Source organism: Bombus vosnesenskii, unplaced genomic scaffold, assembly GCF_011952255.1.
Source record: "Bombus vosnesenskii isolate JDL3184/JDL3185 unplaced genomic scaffold, Bvos_JDL3184-5_v1.1 scf7180000013304, whole genome shotgun sequence".
NCBI lineage: Eukaryota > Metazoa > Arthropoda > Insecta > Hymenoptera > Apidae > Bombus > Bombus vosnesenskii.
This window is the reverse complement of record NW_022882953.1, coordinates 3,644,104-3,661,683: the sequence shown is the minus strand read 5'-3', so window position 1 is coordinate 3,661,683 and position 17,580 is coordinate 3,644,104. Positions and strand designations below refer to the sequence as shown.

General features: G+C 24.8%; 4 protein-coding genes across 7 annotated transcripts; 2 read left to right on the top strand and 2 right to left on the bottom strand.

The window, feature by feature from the left end:
- Positions 1-1,516: 1,516 nt before the first annotated feature.
- LOC117234301 (phospholipase DDHD1-like) lies at positions 1,517-6,821 on the bottom strand. 3 transcript variants are annotated; one of them, XM_033495381.1, is made up of 11 exons: positions 6,188-6,820; positions 5,959-6,091; positions 5,171-5,485; positions 4,460-4,627; positions 4,241-4,369; positions 4,033-4,174; positions 3,826-3,932; positions 3,423-3,736; positions 3,018-3,303; positions 2,813-2,950; positions 1,517-2,716 (listed from the first exon to the last, which is right to left on the bottom strand). In XM_033495381.1, the coding sequence occupies exons 3-11, from the start codon at positions 5,220-5,222 to the stop codon at positions 2,571-2,573; spliced, it is 1,482 nt and encodes a 493-aa protein (XP_033351272.1). In that variant the 5' UTR covers positions 5,223-5,485; positions 5,959-6,091; positions 6,188-6,820; the 3' UTR covers positions 1,517-2,570. The 3 variants fall into 3 exon arrangements, with proteins under 3 accessions (XP_033351272.1, XP_033351270.1, XP_033351271.1); XM_033495379.1 differs by lacking the exon at positions 5,959-6,091 and having other exon boundaries at positions 6,188-6,821; XM_033495380.1 differs by lacking the exon at positions 5,959-6,091 and having other exon boundaries at positions 2,813-2,947.
- An 879-nt stretch (positions 6,822-7,700) lies between these two features.
- Positions 7,701-8,937, bottom strand: LOC117234308 (enhancer of rudimentary homolog). 2 transcript variants are annotated; one of them, XM_033495392.1, is made up of 3 exons: positions 8,703-8,937; positions 8,277-8,364; positions 7,701-8,146 (listed from the first exon to the last, which is right to left on the bottom strand). In XM_033495392.1, the coding sequence occupies exons 1-3, from the start codon at positions 8,703-8,705 to the stop codon at positions 7,926-7,928; spliced, it is 312 nt and encodes a 103-aa protein (XP_033351283.1). In that variant the 5' UTR covers positions 8,706-8,937; the 3' UTR covers positions 7,701-7,925. The 2 variants fall into 2 exon arrangements, with proteins under 2 accessions (XP_033351283.1, XP_033351282.1); XM_033495391.1 differs by lacking the exon at positions 8,703-8,937 and adding an exon at positions 8,483-8,600.
- A 615-nt stretch (positions 8,938-9,552) lies between these two features.
- Positions 9,553-12,751, top strand: LOC117234302 (glucose-6-phosphate isomerase). The gene is made up of 11 exons (XM_033495382.1): positions 9,553-9,783; positions 10,079-10,172; positions 10,341-10,532; positions 10,658-10,738; positions 10,819-11,034; positions 11,097-11,336; positions 11,452-11,632; positions 11,748-11,866; positions 11,952-12,180; positions 12,252-12,318; positions 12,392-12,751. The coding sequence occupies exons 1-11, from the start codon at positions 9,653-9,655 to the stop codon at positions 12,513-12,515; spliced, it is 1,674 nt and encodes a 557-aa protein (XP_033351273.1). The 5' UTR covers positions 9,553-9,652; the 3' UTR covers positions 12,516-12,751.
- A 415-nt stretch (positions 12,752-13,166) lies between these two features.
- LOC117234303 (dolichol kinase) lies at positions 13,167-17,379 on the top strand. The gene is made up of 7 exons (XM_033495384.1): positions 13,167-13,418; positions 13,769-14,022; positions 14,230-14,450; positions 14,520-14,708; positions 14,783-14,992; positions 15,081-15,408; positions 15,620-17,379. Exons 1-7 carry the CDS (start codon positions 13,339-13,341, stop codon positions 15,751-15,753), a joined length of 1,416 nt encoding a protein of 471 aa, XP_033351275.1. The 5' UTR covers positions 13,167-13,338; the 3' UTR covers positions 15,754-17,379.
- Positions 17,380-17,580: the final 201 nt, after the last annotated feature.

Here is a 17,580-nt window from a genome sequence, read left to right as displayed (position 1 = left end):
AAATTATAATCATTACATTATCATATTAAAAGGCAAACATACTTTTAATACTAATTTGCATGTTTTTTATATATTTATAGTTAGGATATGAAATTACAGAAAAAAGATAAGGAATAACTATAATTATGTATGTAATTTGAATTTATTTAAATAAATGACGTCAAAACTTTTATATTATTCCTCCTAATATTTTTTCAACATTATTTCATAAAAATATAGGGCTTTCTTTACAATAAGATAACAATAAGTAATGAAATAATTAAATGTAATTTTGCAACATTAATGAGATATTTTGTTATCTATGTTTCACCAAATTATTAATTTTTTTATCACTTAAAATGTAAACTGAATAAACTTAAGAAAAATCGTACAAAAGTAATTGTAAAATTGTAATATATCAGTTATGTATTATAACATCCACATTGATAATATAAAAATTGATATAGAACAAAGGAATCATATATACTCTTATTTTTATAACATAACTATACCATATATTTAGATATGTAGGAATAAATGAAATCCTCTTCTTCATTCTAAGAAAAAATATGTTTATTAACATATAAATGTATTTATATATTTATATATATTTTTAATGGATAAATATTTAAAATTAAATAAAATTTAATTATACCTAGCAACTTTGGCATCGCATATATATGTATATATATATCGTATATACACATGTACATATGTATGTGTCGGTGTGTGTATGTATCATACTATTAAATATTTTATTAAAATGTTAAATTTTAAATGTTTCCAATAAAAGACTGTATATGTTTTATTACTGATATTATAATTTTAATTTATTTATTTCATTTAACATTTGCACTATGATTTGGAGGCTTTTTCCTACATGCCTATTATGTACTCTAATTTTTAAAATTTGATATGATATTTATCTTTGGAATAGTTAATATTATTGTCATGCTACCAAATTGTGTATTATAGACAAAGCTCCTTAAAAATTTATTGTTACATAATAGTCATTAAAAAGTGCACCATTATTAAATTTTCTAAAAACTGATAAGTATATAATATTACAATATGAACACATTTACATAATACGTAAATATTACTTATGATTACAATAATATTATATGATTATAATATCAGAAAAATATGTCAACAAAATTTAAATATATTGATAAAATAAATTTTGTTCTTTGTTCACATATGGTTTAAATTTTTAATATATGATAAAAGAAATATATATATCAACACCTGTCACTAATGTTTCATATTTCAAATATATGTAATTTTTTACATAAAGAATTTGTAATAAAGATATTTTTCTACTTATAGCATAAATGATATAATATAAATAGAATTAATATTTAATATCAAATTATCTATAAAATTTTGATAAATGAATCTAATACATGTAATGAAATAGAAAAAAGACTATACAATGGAAATAGCATTAACAAAGTATAGTCTTTCTAAGGTATTACGAAAAATTTTGTTATTTTAACGGGAAATTCGATCATCTAATAAGTATTGAAAGATAATAATAAATTATTATCCTTTTTTATTCCAAGCAACGAAGATAACATATTGATATCATTTATTTGTTTCATGGATCGACCTTGGTTGATACAATTAATCAAATATTTTTTGTCTTATTTTAAGTAAACTTTCAGTACATAGGACGAGTTTCATTTTTTATAGCAAAATAAAAGATTACTATAACAAAGAAATAAAATATTTAACGCATATTGGTCTCAATCAATAATTTTAAATAAGTCAAAATAACTAATTAAAATTTGATTAAATACATTTCTGTCTTTCTTTACCTAACATGTAAATAATATATAATACGTAACATATTAATAAACAATATAAAATATACAAAACTATGTACACATGTAACAGAAAGTAGAATTACAATTTCGTATTGATATTAGTTTGTGAAGATATATAAAAAAAATGTTATATTATTGAATGCAAAAGGATTTTTCAAACTCTTATAATATAGATTTATGATCTTAGATTATTATGATAGTTAATTATGACGTTTTAGCGTTGCTTAAAGTACAATTTTAATGCTATTTTAAGATCTAAAATATAACTTCTCTACCTAAAAAATAAATATAACTAATAATTTTTCAGTTAACCTGTATAATACAAATTTTTGAAAGATATACTATTCAATAATATGTTATAGTAATTTAAATAAATATTTTACATAAACTATATTTGCATATTCAACATAGATTATAAAATATATCTTTTTAATGATGAAGAATTTACTAATTAGATGAAATTATTTAAACAATCGTTCAATTAACTACGTTAATATACTGCATGTAAATGAGGTACCTTATAGAATACGTAAAATCTCGTTTCAATTTTTTAATTGTGAAACTCGACCACATTAACCTTAAATTATGCGAACGATATAAAACGATTACATAGAATCTATAATATTATTGTATCGTTTTTTTCATTATCACAGATTGTTTTGGTGGTAGGCCTACTCCCAATCTTAAGTTTTAAAGGCCTACAATGGACTAGTAAATTTTAACAGAATCTGACTGATTTCATTCTACACATACAAACCAACATCATGTTTCTAATGTTGGAAAAAGTCTTGTTAGCACAAAATAAGCTACATCGTAGTTACTCCAATATGTTGTATGTGCTGCTAATGTGTAAAAATAATTCCTCCCTAAACTTGCTCGAAGTACATAATCCAATCGTTCTGTTAATTCTAACAAAAAGAGTAAAAAGATATTGAATTATATACCTTTTATTGAATAACTTTTATCATTATTAGATTAATTAAAAATTACTGTAATATTTTTACCTTGACCTGGTTGGATAGGTGCAGAAACATCTTTTTTAACATTCCAACCAGCACGGACTAAGCCCCAAAGACTCCAACCTTTGTCTGGTGCACGATTAGACATATCTACTGAATTTTCTTCTTTTTCATCATTATCTGCTATTAAATATTTTAAATTGAAAATAAATAGAATAATTTGAAAATAAATAGAAACTATCTGATATACCTATAAGAGAACAATTTTGGTCAGCGTTACTCATTGTTGGTGGTGACTGCTCTGTTTGTTGACCATCAACTCCTCCATATGGCGGAATTAGAACAGGTTCAATTTTGCTATATCCCCTTTCTAAAAGTGGCTCCATTCTATAAGCTACAGGATCAGACCAGTGAAATATATTGTAAAATCTTTTGCATAAACCTTGAGGCATCACATCTGTTTTGTTGGATGGAGAGGGTGTACGTAATACAAGAAATACTGATAATGGGGAACCCAAACAAAATAAATTTTCAATCTGGAATTATGAAAATATTTAAATTAAAATTATTTAATATTACACTATATTGAATTATTCTTACTGTATATAAATATCTTATATTGTATAAATAATATACAATTAGTAATAACACCTACGGGGAATTGTAATCGTTGTTTTAAAACTTCTTGCGTTTCTGGAGATGGAGGTCTTGTATCTGGAGCCATCCAGCCTGTGACAATGTCATAAACAATTACACATCCTAAAGAATGTGCTAAAATTGAAACTTTCCCTTTCCAACCAGGATGACGACTAGTAAACATAAAGTATAATCTATTTAATTCTTTTTGTAATCCAGCTCTTACTTCCCCTCCATAAAGAGGACTTGTGTAGTAGAGAATATCCATTGCTGATGTATTTAATAAGTGCCGTATGCTTACCACACTAAAGGGGGTGATAGCCTCTACTATACCTAAAATAATTTTCATTAAATACAAGATGCTATTAAAAAAATGTAAAAATCTAAATATTAATTAGAGAAATTGTACATCAGTTTTTTACCTCCATCAAGCTTTAACGATGAACGCCATTCCACAGGGAAAAATTCTATTCTATAGTTAGAGTTAGGAAAATATTTTTGTTTCAACCAATCTACACAGTCTCTAAACCTAGTTAAATATTAAATACAATAGATTAATTTCTTAAAACTTTTATATGATATCAATTGCATATAGTATATTATAATCATTAATTATATTTTCTACATACAATGTTGTATTACGAATAATTTTTCCAGTATCTCCTTTTTGACCAATTCCATGAACTACAAAAATTATATGATCAATATCATGAGGTTTATCTTCCTTTACAGCTGCGATTTTATATCCTCTTCTTAGTTGATAACCTGTTGCTATAAAAACTATTATAAGTAATGCATAAATTTTTAATAATAATTATATATTTTTAAAATACTTACTTTTTGCAAAACCTAATTTTGATGTAACACTACGCATTAATTTTTTATGCCTATATTCGCTATATAATACTACATCATTTATACTATGCCAGTCAACATGAAATTCAGAAAAATGTTCTGTGTGTAATACTAGAAATACAAAAATTTAATTCCTTATTATATTACATTGTATATATACTATTACAGAAAGTAATATATAATTAAAAACAAAATTCATACCTTCGTAAGAGTGAGAAGGTGTATCATATGTTGAAGTGGATTGACCAGAATTTTGCTTTTGAAAAAGATTAAGATGAACTTCTTCTATAATTTTAGCTTGTTCTGCCTCTAAAGGTAACCAACTACCATCATAATACCAAGTCCCTCTCATAATTTCCCATTCTTCACCTTCAAATAAAATTAAAACTGATGATTACACTTATTTAAACAAAACCATATACATACAATATATGTGTAGCTATTTAATTAATTAAAAATTTAATGAATTATCTTTTTAATTATTTAATGAAATATTTTTAATTTAAAAGTGAAAAAATCATAAAAATATTTTTGTGCATAAAACTTTCTCTATCTGAAATATACATAGAAATTGAAAAAAAATTACAATACAATATACATATAACACTCACCCTATACTCTGATTACATTAATCATGGTTAAATGAAACTAATTATAATAGATTTAAGATAACAAATTGTTTGATTTTTATGGTAGACATAATAATTAATACTCATAAAAAAAAATGAACGTTATTACTCAAATTAAATTAAAATATTATATACAATGAAGAAATTTGTATTTTATTTAGAATGTGAAATGTAATATGAAATAATTAAATATAAGCTTGAATTATTTTAGTTACTTTATATTTTGTTAAATTATATTAAAAAAATAATGATATATGAGATTGAAGCTAAATAAAACATATACCTGTACAATATATTGAAACACATTTCATTTTATCTAGTTCCACATCGTACATTCCTCCTCTAACTACAATTTTTTCAACAGCAGGTGGATTGTTGGTTATATTATTACTTTTACTAAGGAAATTTTGATAATTTTGCCAAGCATATTCAATTCTTAAGCTATCATATCCACAGAATTCTACCCATCTTTTATCTACACCATCTCTATAAAACCATCGTATTTGTTCTGCAGTTAAAGGTTCTGCATATGTTAATTCATTTATTATATTTTGTGAGTTATCCTTTGAATTTAATTCTCTGGTAGTTTCTGGAATTTCTTTAAACATAAAAATTTGGAATTAGAATAAAATAAATTTAACATGGTACATATAATTTTTGTTATTTAATAAAATATAAAACTTACTAAAAACTTTGGTTAAAAAGATATAATGTTATAGTTTTTAATCTTTCAATTTATTATTTACAAACAATGTCAAATTATATAACATGCAATAACAAAAAATGTAAAATAAGAGATTCACACACAGTCATTATTAGTATATTTTGATTTAATAAGTTGTAATACATGAGAAGTATATATGTTTAAATTATATGTATTACAAAGATATAAATTGAACACCATCGAGTAAGATTTCAAATATATATATATTTCATTAATTGTTTATAAAATTGATAAATTATTGTTAAATTTCTATAGGTTTCATTAAAGTATATTAAAGTGAGTTTCAGGTTTATTAGATATGATAAACATATAGAAAGTTTTTTTTTATCAGATATTATAGATATTACAATTTGCAGTAACTTTGCATAATTTTCAAATTCTTCTTTATATCGACTGCGCGTATCGAGTACATATGTAGATACTTATACGTATTATAGATATTCTGAGCATACGAATTGCTCCTTATTGACGACAGATGCACTAAGTAATAGATTCTTTTAATAGTTCGCCAAATTTGTATAATGAATAACGTTTAAGTTATTTGCAAAGACAATCTTAAATAATTGATAACTTTACCTTCGCAATTTTGAGATTCCAGAGGTGTTTCACTAAAAGGATCAATTTCAATCTTGTCAGACATCCTGTCACTTATGTAATAATCACAGGATATTTTCTAAATCATCTGATTAAAAAATTTTGCAATATTTTATGTCATATCAATTTTTTTGTAACATTTGACACGTACAAAGAGCAACAATCTTTATCAAAATTAACGTTAGACACTACTGAACACTTGTCATTGATAAAAATTTAATTATAACACAAAATCCACAGTCTGTCAGTAGAAAATATTATAAATTGTTTTATTAGTATTTATAAAGGATAATTCCTATGACGGTATCGCTGATTAAAATATAAAGGTGTCTCATTCACGAGCAAATGCAACGTTGAGAGCTGATTGACGAACTGGCAATCGTTCTCTATAGTAGTTGGACGTTATCTCAAAACTGATTTTTAGGACTTGGGTCTCAACAAACAAACTTATTCACGTTTTGTTATCTTATATAACTCCAATTTCGTATTTCGTCAAAACCACTGCATTTAATGGTAGACAGCTGATGTATAAACGCAATGCGTAAAACAGTATGCGATATGTACAATTCATACGTACTTTTATATTACTATGTACCAGTCTATATGTATATAGATATATATAGTTATATATATATAGATGTATGCATAAGCGCATATATTTACGAGTGATTGGATACAATGTGCTTATTACTAATGCATATGAATCATGTAAAAAATAAACTGAAACGTATTACTGTATACGTACAACTTGTTTGTAAAATTTACATTTATATATAAGTCTAATATTTATTAAATACAATATAATATATCTTGTAAAAATTGCATATTTTTCATTTTTGATATTTAATTATTACATTTAATGTAATGTTATATTGAACTTAATTCGAATACGCACTATCATTTGCCTTAATTTTTATAACAGAATGATAATTTCATCTTGTACAAACCAGATTCTTTTACAGATTTATTCATACGCAAATTGCAAACGTACATAATGAAAAATATGCATATAAAATGTTAGTTTTTCCAATTGTCTCTTATGTATTATGCAAAAGAATTATTGGTTATTTTATATACAATGTGTTATCTCATCATTCACTCTCATTGGTACCAGGTAAATAACTATTGATTTTTTAGATAAATTTTTAAATAGAATTAGATAATATTAAATACATCTTTTGTGTAACATACATATAAATATAATTTTTAAAAAATTTGATTTATTCTATTAATGATACTTTCACATTACCTACATACATATATTCTATTATTCTATTTTGTAAAAGTTAAATGAATAATAAATGTTGAATATTTATAATTTCATGTATTTATGTAAGAATTAATAAACATTTTTTCGAACGATTTATTACTACTTAAAAAATAATATAAATTCATTTTATAAATAAAATAATAGAATTTCTTTAATATTAAGAGAAATATATATTTCATTGAACTAATACATATATTCACATTCATTTAAAAATAATACAAGTTTAAAAAGACCACATAACTATTTTATTATAAACACATATATATGTGAAATAAGAAATCATATTATCCCTAAAAATAATATTAAGGAGATTATTCTATAGTATATGAATATACAATAGTACAGTTTTTCTGTACGTTATATATTTATTATTACAAACTTTAATATAGATCTTTATCTAAACGTCATTTTTATTATACACAAAATTATAGATGTACATTTATTTATTAATTATTTCCCATGTCCTGCAGCTCGACGTAGTAAAACATATATCTTTTCTTTAATCCAATCCTTATTATATGGGGCGTATGTGTTTGTGGATTTTTGATAAACAAGACATGATAAATCTGTAAGTTGATCAACAAAATCAAATAATTGACTGATATCGTACGTTATTGTTGGCGTATTTGGATTTCGCCTTTTTAAATGTTCTTCATAAATCTTGCATACACCTGTATTAAAAAAATCAAGCTTATTTTCCTATATTTATATCATATATATATGTATTTGATATATGATTAAATATTCTGTGATTCAATTAAAAAATTACTAAGTTCCAACCACAATATAGAATATCCTTACCTTCCATACATTCATTAACACTTTCGTAATCAGAGTATGTTCTTGTTTCAGGTCTATTACCTGGTTGTACAAGCAATATTGTGTGAGACTATAACAGACAAAAACAAATATTGCAATTTAGTTATTTTAATGTATACACTGTACTAAATAATTTTTCATTTTTAAATACTTATTGGTTATAATATTTCAAAAGAGTAAATATTTACATTCTTCGTGTCCCAGTGTAAAAAGACATAGATACACATATGTATTTTAACATAAAGATATTATGATATCTAAAATTGGCTATAAACTGTGTAATAATTTTAACTTGGTTAAAACATATGTATATTTATAACTATGAACGTAAAAGGAAATTTAAGTTTCAAATAAACAAATATCAAAAGTTTGACATAACTTAAAATAGTCAAAACAAAAGTCGATTACCATTTTTGATCTTGAATTAAGAACAACTCAGTTATATGATTTTAACGGCGTTTAACTTTTCCCCAATTTTTATCACTTTTGCCACAATAATTCCACGCAATAAAAAAAAATAAAACGTCGAAATCCCTTCAGAAAGCAACCTCAAAATTTCGACTCTAGAGTTTTCGATGATAACACTTGATTCACTTGGAACTTGGAATTTGGAACATACATCAGTTCAATGGGAACATATCGTATTGTTCCTTCGTTTCTTGTATATCTCGTGGTTCAATTTACGTTCCACATGTTTAACATTCATGTTATGTTTAAATATAAATTTTGAAATTCACGTCGAGTTTTTAAAGAAATGTGAAATTCCTAAAAACGAATGAAAAATTATAAGACTATATGATTAAACTTAATGATTCAGTAGTTAAATATATTAAATATATTTGATTACGATAAATAAATTATGTTAGGAGTATTGAATGCAAAACTACCTGTTATATTAAGGAAATGTATATTATTCAATTTATTCAGCAAAGTTTTATTGTTCCTTATTCCATTTTTATATATATTATTAATTAAAAATATTAAGAAAATTTTATGAAAATCTATACTATAAAAATCCTTTATTTCTTTAACATTATCAAACTCATTTTAAATCATATTAAATTTATTGTATATTAAATAGTATTTAATGAATATTTGTTGAAAATTTGCGTGTATTTGTAAAATTAAAATATTAAGATTTATATTTATATATAATGCAATTATAGTATGATAGTTTTTTGAAAGATATTCTTCAAACACCGTTTTTATGAGAGATTACGTTGAGAAGCAGCTTGAACATGCAAGAAATGTGGCACGTCTTGAATTAACTTTATACGTGAGTAGTCGACGTCGACATAGAGCCACAGAGCACGAGTTTGGATTTCACACTGTCAGCGCGGTTTTCTTAAATTAAAAAAATGAAACCGAAACCAGAATTGACTACCGAAGCGGCATGGACTAAGTTGCAACAGTATTTTGATATTAATGGTTCAAAAATTAAAATATATGATCTTTTTCAACAAAATCCTAAACGCTTCGAAAACTTTAGGTGAGTTTTATCAATCCTTGACATATGACCTTGAGATGACCCGAAGGTTGTTTGCTCTAATAAAATGAGATTATTGTAAAAATCTTCGTCTGAATTGTTTATGAGATTAAAATGAAAAAAAGCATTTCTATTTTACGTATTATTTTATATAGTTATGATTTTTTTCTTGAAATATTTCTTTCGCTCAATTTTATATACAATAACGGAATACCTTTCGCATTAAAATATTATGGAAAATAATTGTAATATGATTTTATATAAAGATCATTTTAACGATATTTAATTTATTAATTAGTCTAGAAATTCCTACTCCTGAAGATGGGCCAATTTTACTTGATTATTCTAAGAATCGGCTTACTGAAGAAGCATTGCAACTTTTATTGGAATTAGTATGTATTGTAATATTGTACAAGTATTAAACTTATATTGCATTAATTATAATAAGAAGAAATTTATATTTAAATATATTTAATATTTATATTTATATTTAAATATATTTAAATGCTATGTAATAATTTATTACATTCACAATTATAATATATTTTGTAAATTTTAAGGCACGAACACGTGAAATAGAAGCCGCAAGAGATGCCATGTTTAATGGAAAGAAAATTAATTTCACAGAGAATAGAGCAGTTTTACATATTGCTTTGCGCAATAGACTTAACAAACCAATATTAGTTGATAATAAAGATGTAATGCCAGAAGTGAATGCTGTATTAAATCACATGAAACAATTTACTAATGAGGTAAAATTTATATATATATATATATATATATATATATATATATGTATAAGACAGTTTTATATTTTATTTTTAACTTTCGGAAGTAATAACTTTGTATATAATATTTATATTTTTATATTATATAGATTCTTTCAAAACAATGGAAAGGTTTTACTGGTAAACCAATTGAAGATGTTGTTAATATTGGAATTGGTGGTTCAGATTTGGTATGTTATATAAATTGTGATCATAAGATATATAAATTGATTCCTCTTTTATTCATGTAGCTATATATTTATATATATAGGGTCCTTTAATGGTAACTGAAGCATTAAAGGCATTTCATGTTGGACCACGAGTTCATTTTGTTAGTAACATAGATGGAACCCATATTGCTGAAACTTTGAAAAAGTTGAATCCAGAAACAACTCTTTTTATAATAGCATCGAAAACATTTACTACTCAAGAGACAATTACAAATGCCACTTCTGCTAAAATATGGCTTCTGGATGCTTTAAAAGATGTGAGTAATGAAATAATGATCTTAAATTTAGTGGTATATAAAATATACTTATTTTTATATAGCCTGCAGCAGTTGCACGTCATTTTGTTGCATTGTCTACTAATAATCAAAAAGTGAAAGAATTTGGTATTGATGAAAAAAATATGTTTGGATTTTGGGACTGGGTTGGAGGACGTTATTCGTTATGGTCAGCTATTGGTTTATCAATTTGTTTGTCTATTGGATTTGAAAATTTTGAAAAATTATTGAGCGGTGCATACTTTATGGATCAACATTTCTGTAGTGCTCCATTGGAGAAAAATGCAAGTATATTCTTAATCTTTGTTTGTAATATTATAATTATATCTTTTTAATATTTTGAGAAAAATATTGAATCATCAAATTTTGTTGTGTATTTAATAAAACATTACTTTATAGGCACCAGTTATATTAGCTCTTCTTGGAGTATGGTACCATAATTTTTACAAAGCTGAAACACATGCATTATTACCATATGATCAGTACTTACATAGGTTTGCTGCTTATTTTCAACAAGGAGATATGGAAAGTAATGGAAAATATGTTACTCGTGCAGGGAAAATTGTAAATTACAGTACTGGTAAATATTTTATATATTTTATATGTCTAGAAAAAAATACAATTTTTTAATTTTTCTATTTAAGTATTATAAGTGTTTTATTCAGTTAATGTGAGAAAAAAATTAAATATTTAAGGACCAATTGTATGGGGAGAACCAGGTACTAATGGACAACATGCATTTTACCAGTTACTACATCAGGGTACTAGACTTGTCCCCGCTGATTTTTTAATTCCAATACAGTCACATAATAAGGTACTATTATAATTAATAGTTGGAAACTATCATTCGAAAAGAAAGTTTTAATATAATAGCAGGTAATAAGACATTCTTATTTTAGGTTCAAGGAAATCTCCATCATAAAATATTGCTTGCAAATTGTTTTGCACAAACCGAAGCTTTGATGAAAGGAAAAAATGAGAATGAAGCACGAACTGAATTGCAAAAAGCAGGAATGAATCCTGAGCAAATAAATCTATTATTACCACATAAGATGTTTGAGGGAAATAGACCAACCAATACTATTCTTCTTAAGAAAATAACGCCTTTTATTCTTGGAGCTTTGATTGGTAAATTTAATGCATATATTAATATATAATTTAAATGTATCATTCAGTTTAATCGTAATTTATGTTTAAAGCAATGTACGAGCATAAAATCTTCGTGCAAGGGATTATTTGGGATATCAATTCCTTTGATCAATGGGGGTACGTAATAACTTCATCGTTGAATACTTGAAAACTTCGAAATATGTAAAAATATATAATTTTATTTTAATAGTGTTGAATTAGGGAAGCAGTTGGCAAAGGTAATTGAACCTGAATTAGAAAGTACTCAAGCAGTTACAAATCATGATTCATCAACAAACGGATTGATCGCATTTGCTAAAAATCATAGCTCGTAAAAAGTTCCTCAAATGATATAAAATAAATAATTGAGGTACGATAAAGTAGTAATTGTCAATTGTTACAATCAAACTCTTGTTAAAGTATATACAAGTTGTTATAGAAATATAATTTTTTAATGTTCTTTTACTGTTTCTTATCACAAATTGTAGTATCAAGAAATTTTTAATCATATCAATACACTTATTAAATCACTGTAAGTGAAAGATATAAGATGACATTGCAAATTGTTAAATGATGAAAAAATTATTTATCGAAATAATAATCTGTTGTTTTATTTTTGTGACATTATTCTATAATTTTTATAAATATGTATTTAATAAATAATATAATCCTATTTTTCTGTTTCTTTTTTTATTATTACCTTGGTTTCTATGTTATTAACAAATATGTTGATATTAAATTCAATATCCAATATTAAATATCTAATTATAACTTTGTTTTAAACGTATATTATATGTCGTTCTAATAACAATATGTGAGAAAAACTTTAATACAAAAATATTACAAATAAAGGCAAAAAATATAAAAAATTATAAAATAAAGCTTTAAAATTTATAACAAAGCGAATCTATATTTTAAGATATTTCGTCATTTGCTTATTATTATATTTTATTATGTACATATGTATATATGTTGTACTGCGTATTTTACTATACATGCATACAATACGCAATATACGGCGGAAAAAGTGTTTCATCTTTCCAAACGATATCACACCATTTACCCATTCACACTTCATACTCACGTTTTCCGTTTTAGAAGATCGGGGGTGTGGTTATTGATGGTGTAGAACGCGTTTTTTTAGGTACCTTATTAATAATGGAATTTCTTTTAAACAAATACAGACACTTAGAAGAAAGGATATTGCAAAGTTTGAAAGATAATGGCATAAAACATCGGTATGTTTATTATTCAGTGTATAAATGTAAAGATCAACGTGACTTAACCTAGAAATCTGTTTAAGAATATTAACTATTTAATATGTTTAAATTTTGTATTTACATCATTAAAAATTATGTAATGTTAAATTTTATTCAATATATTGTAATATTTTGTATGTATAAATAATGTATATATAAATATTTTAAAATATTCAATTATGTATTATAAATTATTAGTATGTTTGATCTATTTTATGCTACTTATTTATAACTATAATGATACCATTATTATAATAAAAGTGTTTTTATAATGATTTATCTTCAGCTAAGTCCCATATAAAAATATTAACATTAAGAAATATTTTCAGTATAAAAGCTGACAGTGGACTATGGCTTGGAACATTAGTAGGTTTAAGTGCAGTTTTAACTCTATTAAAGGAAGGTGCTAGTTACTCTGAAATCTGCCTCATTGTGGGTCTCACAGGAATTGGTCTTGTTATTAGTTCCATATGTTTATATTTGAAATTGTCAACTGAGAAAGTGACAGTTAAAGATTTTCAAGCTATATATTTTTTACCAGCTATAATAACATCCTTATTATACCTCCTTGTAGTAAATAAAGGTATATCAATTTATAAATATAGTTTTATATTGTTAATAATATCCTTTATTATTTTATGAATTAATTAAAGTTAAATTATATTAAGTTTTATCTTATAATATGATTTGTTTAAATCAACTTTTTTATGTAAATATTAATTATCTATTTTATAAAATCATATTATTTTAGTTAAAGCAAATTATTTTATTTCTTGATAAATAAGAACAGGATTACTGGTGAGTGTCACATGGGGCTTAAGTATTGGAAGTTTAGGAACATGGGGTATTCTTCAATTGATGTCTACATTTCCTTGTTGTTTCACAATTGGAGAAGCAACAGCAGTTATGCATGGATGTATTTTGTTTCTAATGTCTGTAGTAACAAACTTGCCACTAAGATATCATTTACCACCAATCCATGATGACGATATTGCAACAGTTATTTTACAGGTATTCTAAAGGAAATCTTCTACAAATAATAAATTTGATGTGATCAATAATTGAAAATTATAATTTCAGGTTGCAATGTTATATGTGATATCAGTGTGTTTAATATCTAGTTATTTTCCAATGTTTCGCTTAGCCAGAAATTTTTATTTAATGACAATCACACTTTTATTGATTGTAGTCTTACCATTAATGTATATTTTATTGGATCAAAATCCTGTAATCTGGACGTTTTACTTTGTTTGCAATAAAACAAATAAGGTGCGCATAACAATAATTTTGCAGTATTTCTTATATAAGTATCAAATTATTTTTAACAGTTACAAATATTACAGATCATGTTAATTGGATACTGGGCTTTATGTTTAGTACTAGGTGTAATAGTTGTCATCTACCAGGTATTATTAAATCTCCAAGCAACATCTTCAACTCGAAAAATGTTTCACTTATTGGCTGTACTTGTGTATATACCTGGTTTAATATATGAACGCATATTGTTGTATCTAGCTAGTGGTGTAATAATGGGACTGTTTGTATTTCTTGAGGTATATCAAGTTTAAGAAACTAAGTTTTCTTGAATTTTATATTTACGATATTTTTAAGTTTTCTATTGATAATTTCTTACTTTTTTAGTTGATGAGGTACTTACAAATATCGCCTCTTGGAGAATTATTACAGCAGGGATTTTCTGTGTTTGCTGATGAGAAAGATAATTTGATTTCTTTAACACCTCTCTATTTGCTCTGTGGTTTGTCTTTCCCACTTTGGATGCCTACCAACAATCTTTCATTATTAGCTTTGCTTAGTGGTATCTTAACAGTTGGTGTGGGTGATACTGCTGCTAGTTTTGTTGGTAGTAGATGGGGTTTTCATAAATGGACCAATTCAGATAAGTCTGTTGAAGGAACTATTGCTTGTATTTTTAGCCAAATCGGATTAATATGTCTTTTAGCATTTATAGGTATGTATTATTTAAAGTTTTTCCCTTAAATTTTTATGAATTAAATTTATGTATATTGTAAATATATATAAATTTAAATATATTTAATATATTTAATAATATCCTTGTGGAAGTCTGATAAAATACTGATTAAAATAACTAATTATTAAAATTGTTATTTTTAAAAAATATATACTGGTACACCACAAAATTAATGTATGTTTTTTAATAGGCTACGTAGATAATGGTTGGTTATTTTTACAAAGCTTATTATCGAGTATCGTGTTGTCATTTATTGAAGCACAAACAAATCAAGTTGACAATCTGGCATTACCATTGTTCATGTACATGTGTCTAATGGTCTAAGCAAACAATAGGTAACAGTAACTGTTTTAAAACAAATTTGAACATATTTGATTGTTCAATGTAGTGTGGACCAAAGGTGTAGTGTTTCCTTAATTCATTTCTTTCTTTGTGTCGTTATATTTGAAGATACGTATATATTTCCTTGTATATAACATCCTTTTTCACACTAACTTGTTTTGTTACGAGTAATACTTAAAATTAGTTACTAGTCAAAATTTTTTTTTTTGCACTATATGCTGTTTCATTATTATATAGCTCTATAGTTTTATATCATTTAAAAATGTATGCATTACTGGAAATATTTATTTTGTAATTTATATTTCAAGTGAATAACGGAAAAATCTTACTCATATATATTACTGTTGAAAGTTATGTTAAATAATATTTATATAAAATTGTTCATATTTGTATATAAATATTATATTAAATGTGTATATGAATTTGTTTGAAACACAAAATAGCACATGAAACATTAGCTACTTTATCCTTGATATTGCATTTAATCATCTGATTTGTTTAAAAAAGATGAACGGAATGCCTGTACTGTTACGACGACTCACATAATTTGGTATTCCGTAACGCATAATTTATTCATTCCTACCGATGCATTTTTGTATTTCACTCGAAAGAGTTTGTAAACAAAATCTAATAATAAAATATTTTTATAGTTGTATGTATGTGTATTATTGATATTTTATTGTTTAGTAATTGCAGGAAAGAATAAACAAAAAAAGAAAAAATAAATGTTTATTGTAAGGTGGAATAACTTTTTTTGCGTTAATCTTGCAGTAATCTGAAAGTGTAATTAATTCGTATTATATTAGTATATCGTATTCTTTCTTAATGTCAAATTTTCCTGGTATATATAGCTAATAATATAGCTACCATAAAAAAGGTCTGAAAAAGATCATTAAAATTATCTCGTTTCATTGTTTTATTGACCACACAGCCTTAAAATCTGACCGTACACATGTCATCATACGCCATGTCTATACGCGTACATGATATGCGGAATGTTCGAAAAGCACCGATTTCTTGTCAAGGCTTATCATTAATTGCGAACTCTGTATTAAATATAACTCTATTATACCGCAGGTTTTATTCGTGAAGAAAAGTATTAATAACACTATATATTAAAAGTGTCTAGATTTCTTTCTTATTTTTTTTTCTAAATCGTTTGACGTGTCTTGTCACGTTATCGCATATTAATTTCTGTGTAGAAATCGTTTGTTTACAAGACGAGTCGAATAATAAACTAAAATTATAAATACATCTAAATTAATATTTGATTAAAAATATTGATATAGTAAAAATACATGTATGCGAAAATATTACAATCGTATAAATTGTAGATCTATAATTTTAAATTTATGTAAACTGATATGTGCAGTGGTATAGTTTCTCTGTTAACATTTTTCTTCACGAATTATTTTTTATACCATCTTTTTAAACAACTTTTTTTAAATATTAGTGGTTATGTCGTATTAATTTATTAAAGTTTATTGGTATTTATATGTGTGTATATTTATGAATGGTTTATAAGTGCCATTAGTTTTTGTAAATATTAAATGTGCGGTTAGATATTTTTATTTCAAGAAGTACAGTTTATTTATAACTGCCGATTGATTGCATCATTTAAAACACAACATTAAAATGATCAGAAGAGAAAGATGAAAACAAAAACGAAAGAAGATGACATAGAAACAAAGTAGAAAATTTATATTATCTTTTCCAGTATAAAAATTATCACAAAAATAAAATACTTCTTATCGTGGTTATTCGTATTGTTAAAGAGTTTATACATAAAAGTAGCTTATTACATAACTT

Bases quoted from the DNA above. Each gene is read 5' to 3' on its own strand.
- LOC117234301 (XM_033495379.1), bottom strand. From the start codon at position 6,251: ATGTCTGACAAGATTGAAATTGATCCTTTTAGTGAAACACCTCTGGAA. The intron at 5,486-6,187 runs GTAAAGTTATCA...TTATGTTTAAAG, and splicing joins GGAATCTCAAAATTGCGAAG to AAATTCCAGAAACTACCAGA. The intron at 2,717-2,812 runs GTAAAAATATTA...TCTTTTTGTTAG, and splicing joins ACCTATCCAACCAGGTCAAG to AATTAACAGAACGATTGGAT.
- LOC117234308 (XM_033495391.1), bottom strand. From the start codon at position 8,521: ATGTGTATCTATGTCTTTTTACACTGGGACACGAAGAAT. The intron at 8,365-8,482 runs GTAAATATTTAC...TGTCTGTTATAG, and splicing joins TACACTGGGACACGAAGAAT to TCTCACACAATATTGCTTGT. The intron at 8,147-8,276 runs GTAAGGATATTC...TTTTTAATACAG, and splicing joins TGTTAATGAATGTATGGAAG to GTGTATGCAAGATTTATGAA.
- LOC117234302 (XM_033495382.1), top strand. From the start codon at position 9,653: ATGAAACCGAAACCAGAATTGACTACCGAAGCGGCATGGACTAAGTTG. The intron at 11,035-11,096 runs GTGAGTAATGAA...ATTTTTATATAG, and splicing joins TTCTGGATGCTTTAAAAGAT to CCTGCAGCAGTTGCACGTCA. The intron at 12,319-12,391 runs GTACGTAATAAC...TTATTTTAATAG, and splicing joins AATTCCTTTGATCAATGGGG to TGTTGAATTAGGGAAGCAGT.
- LOC117234303 (XM_033495384.1), top strand. From the start codon at position 13,339: ATGGAATTTCTTTTAAACAAATACAGACACTTAGAAGAAAGGATATTG. The intron at 14,709-14,782 runs GTGCGCATAACA...CAAATATTACAG, and splicing joins TTTGCAATAAAACAAATAAG to ATCATGTTAATTGGATACTG. The intron at 15,409-15,619 runs GTATGTATTATT...GTTTTTTAATAG, and splicing joins ATGTCTTTTAGCATTTATAG to GCTACGTAGATAATGGTTGG.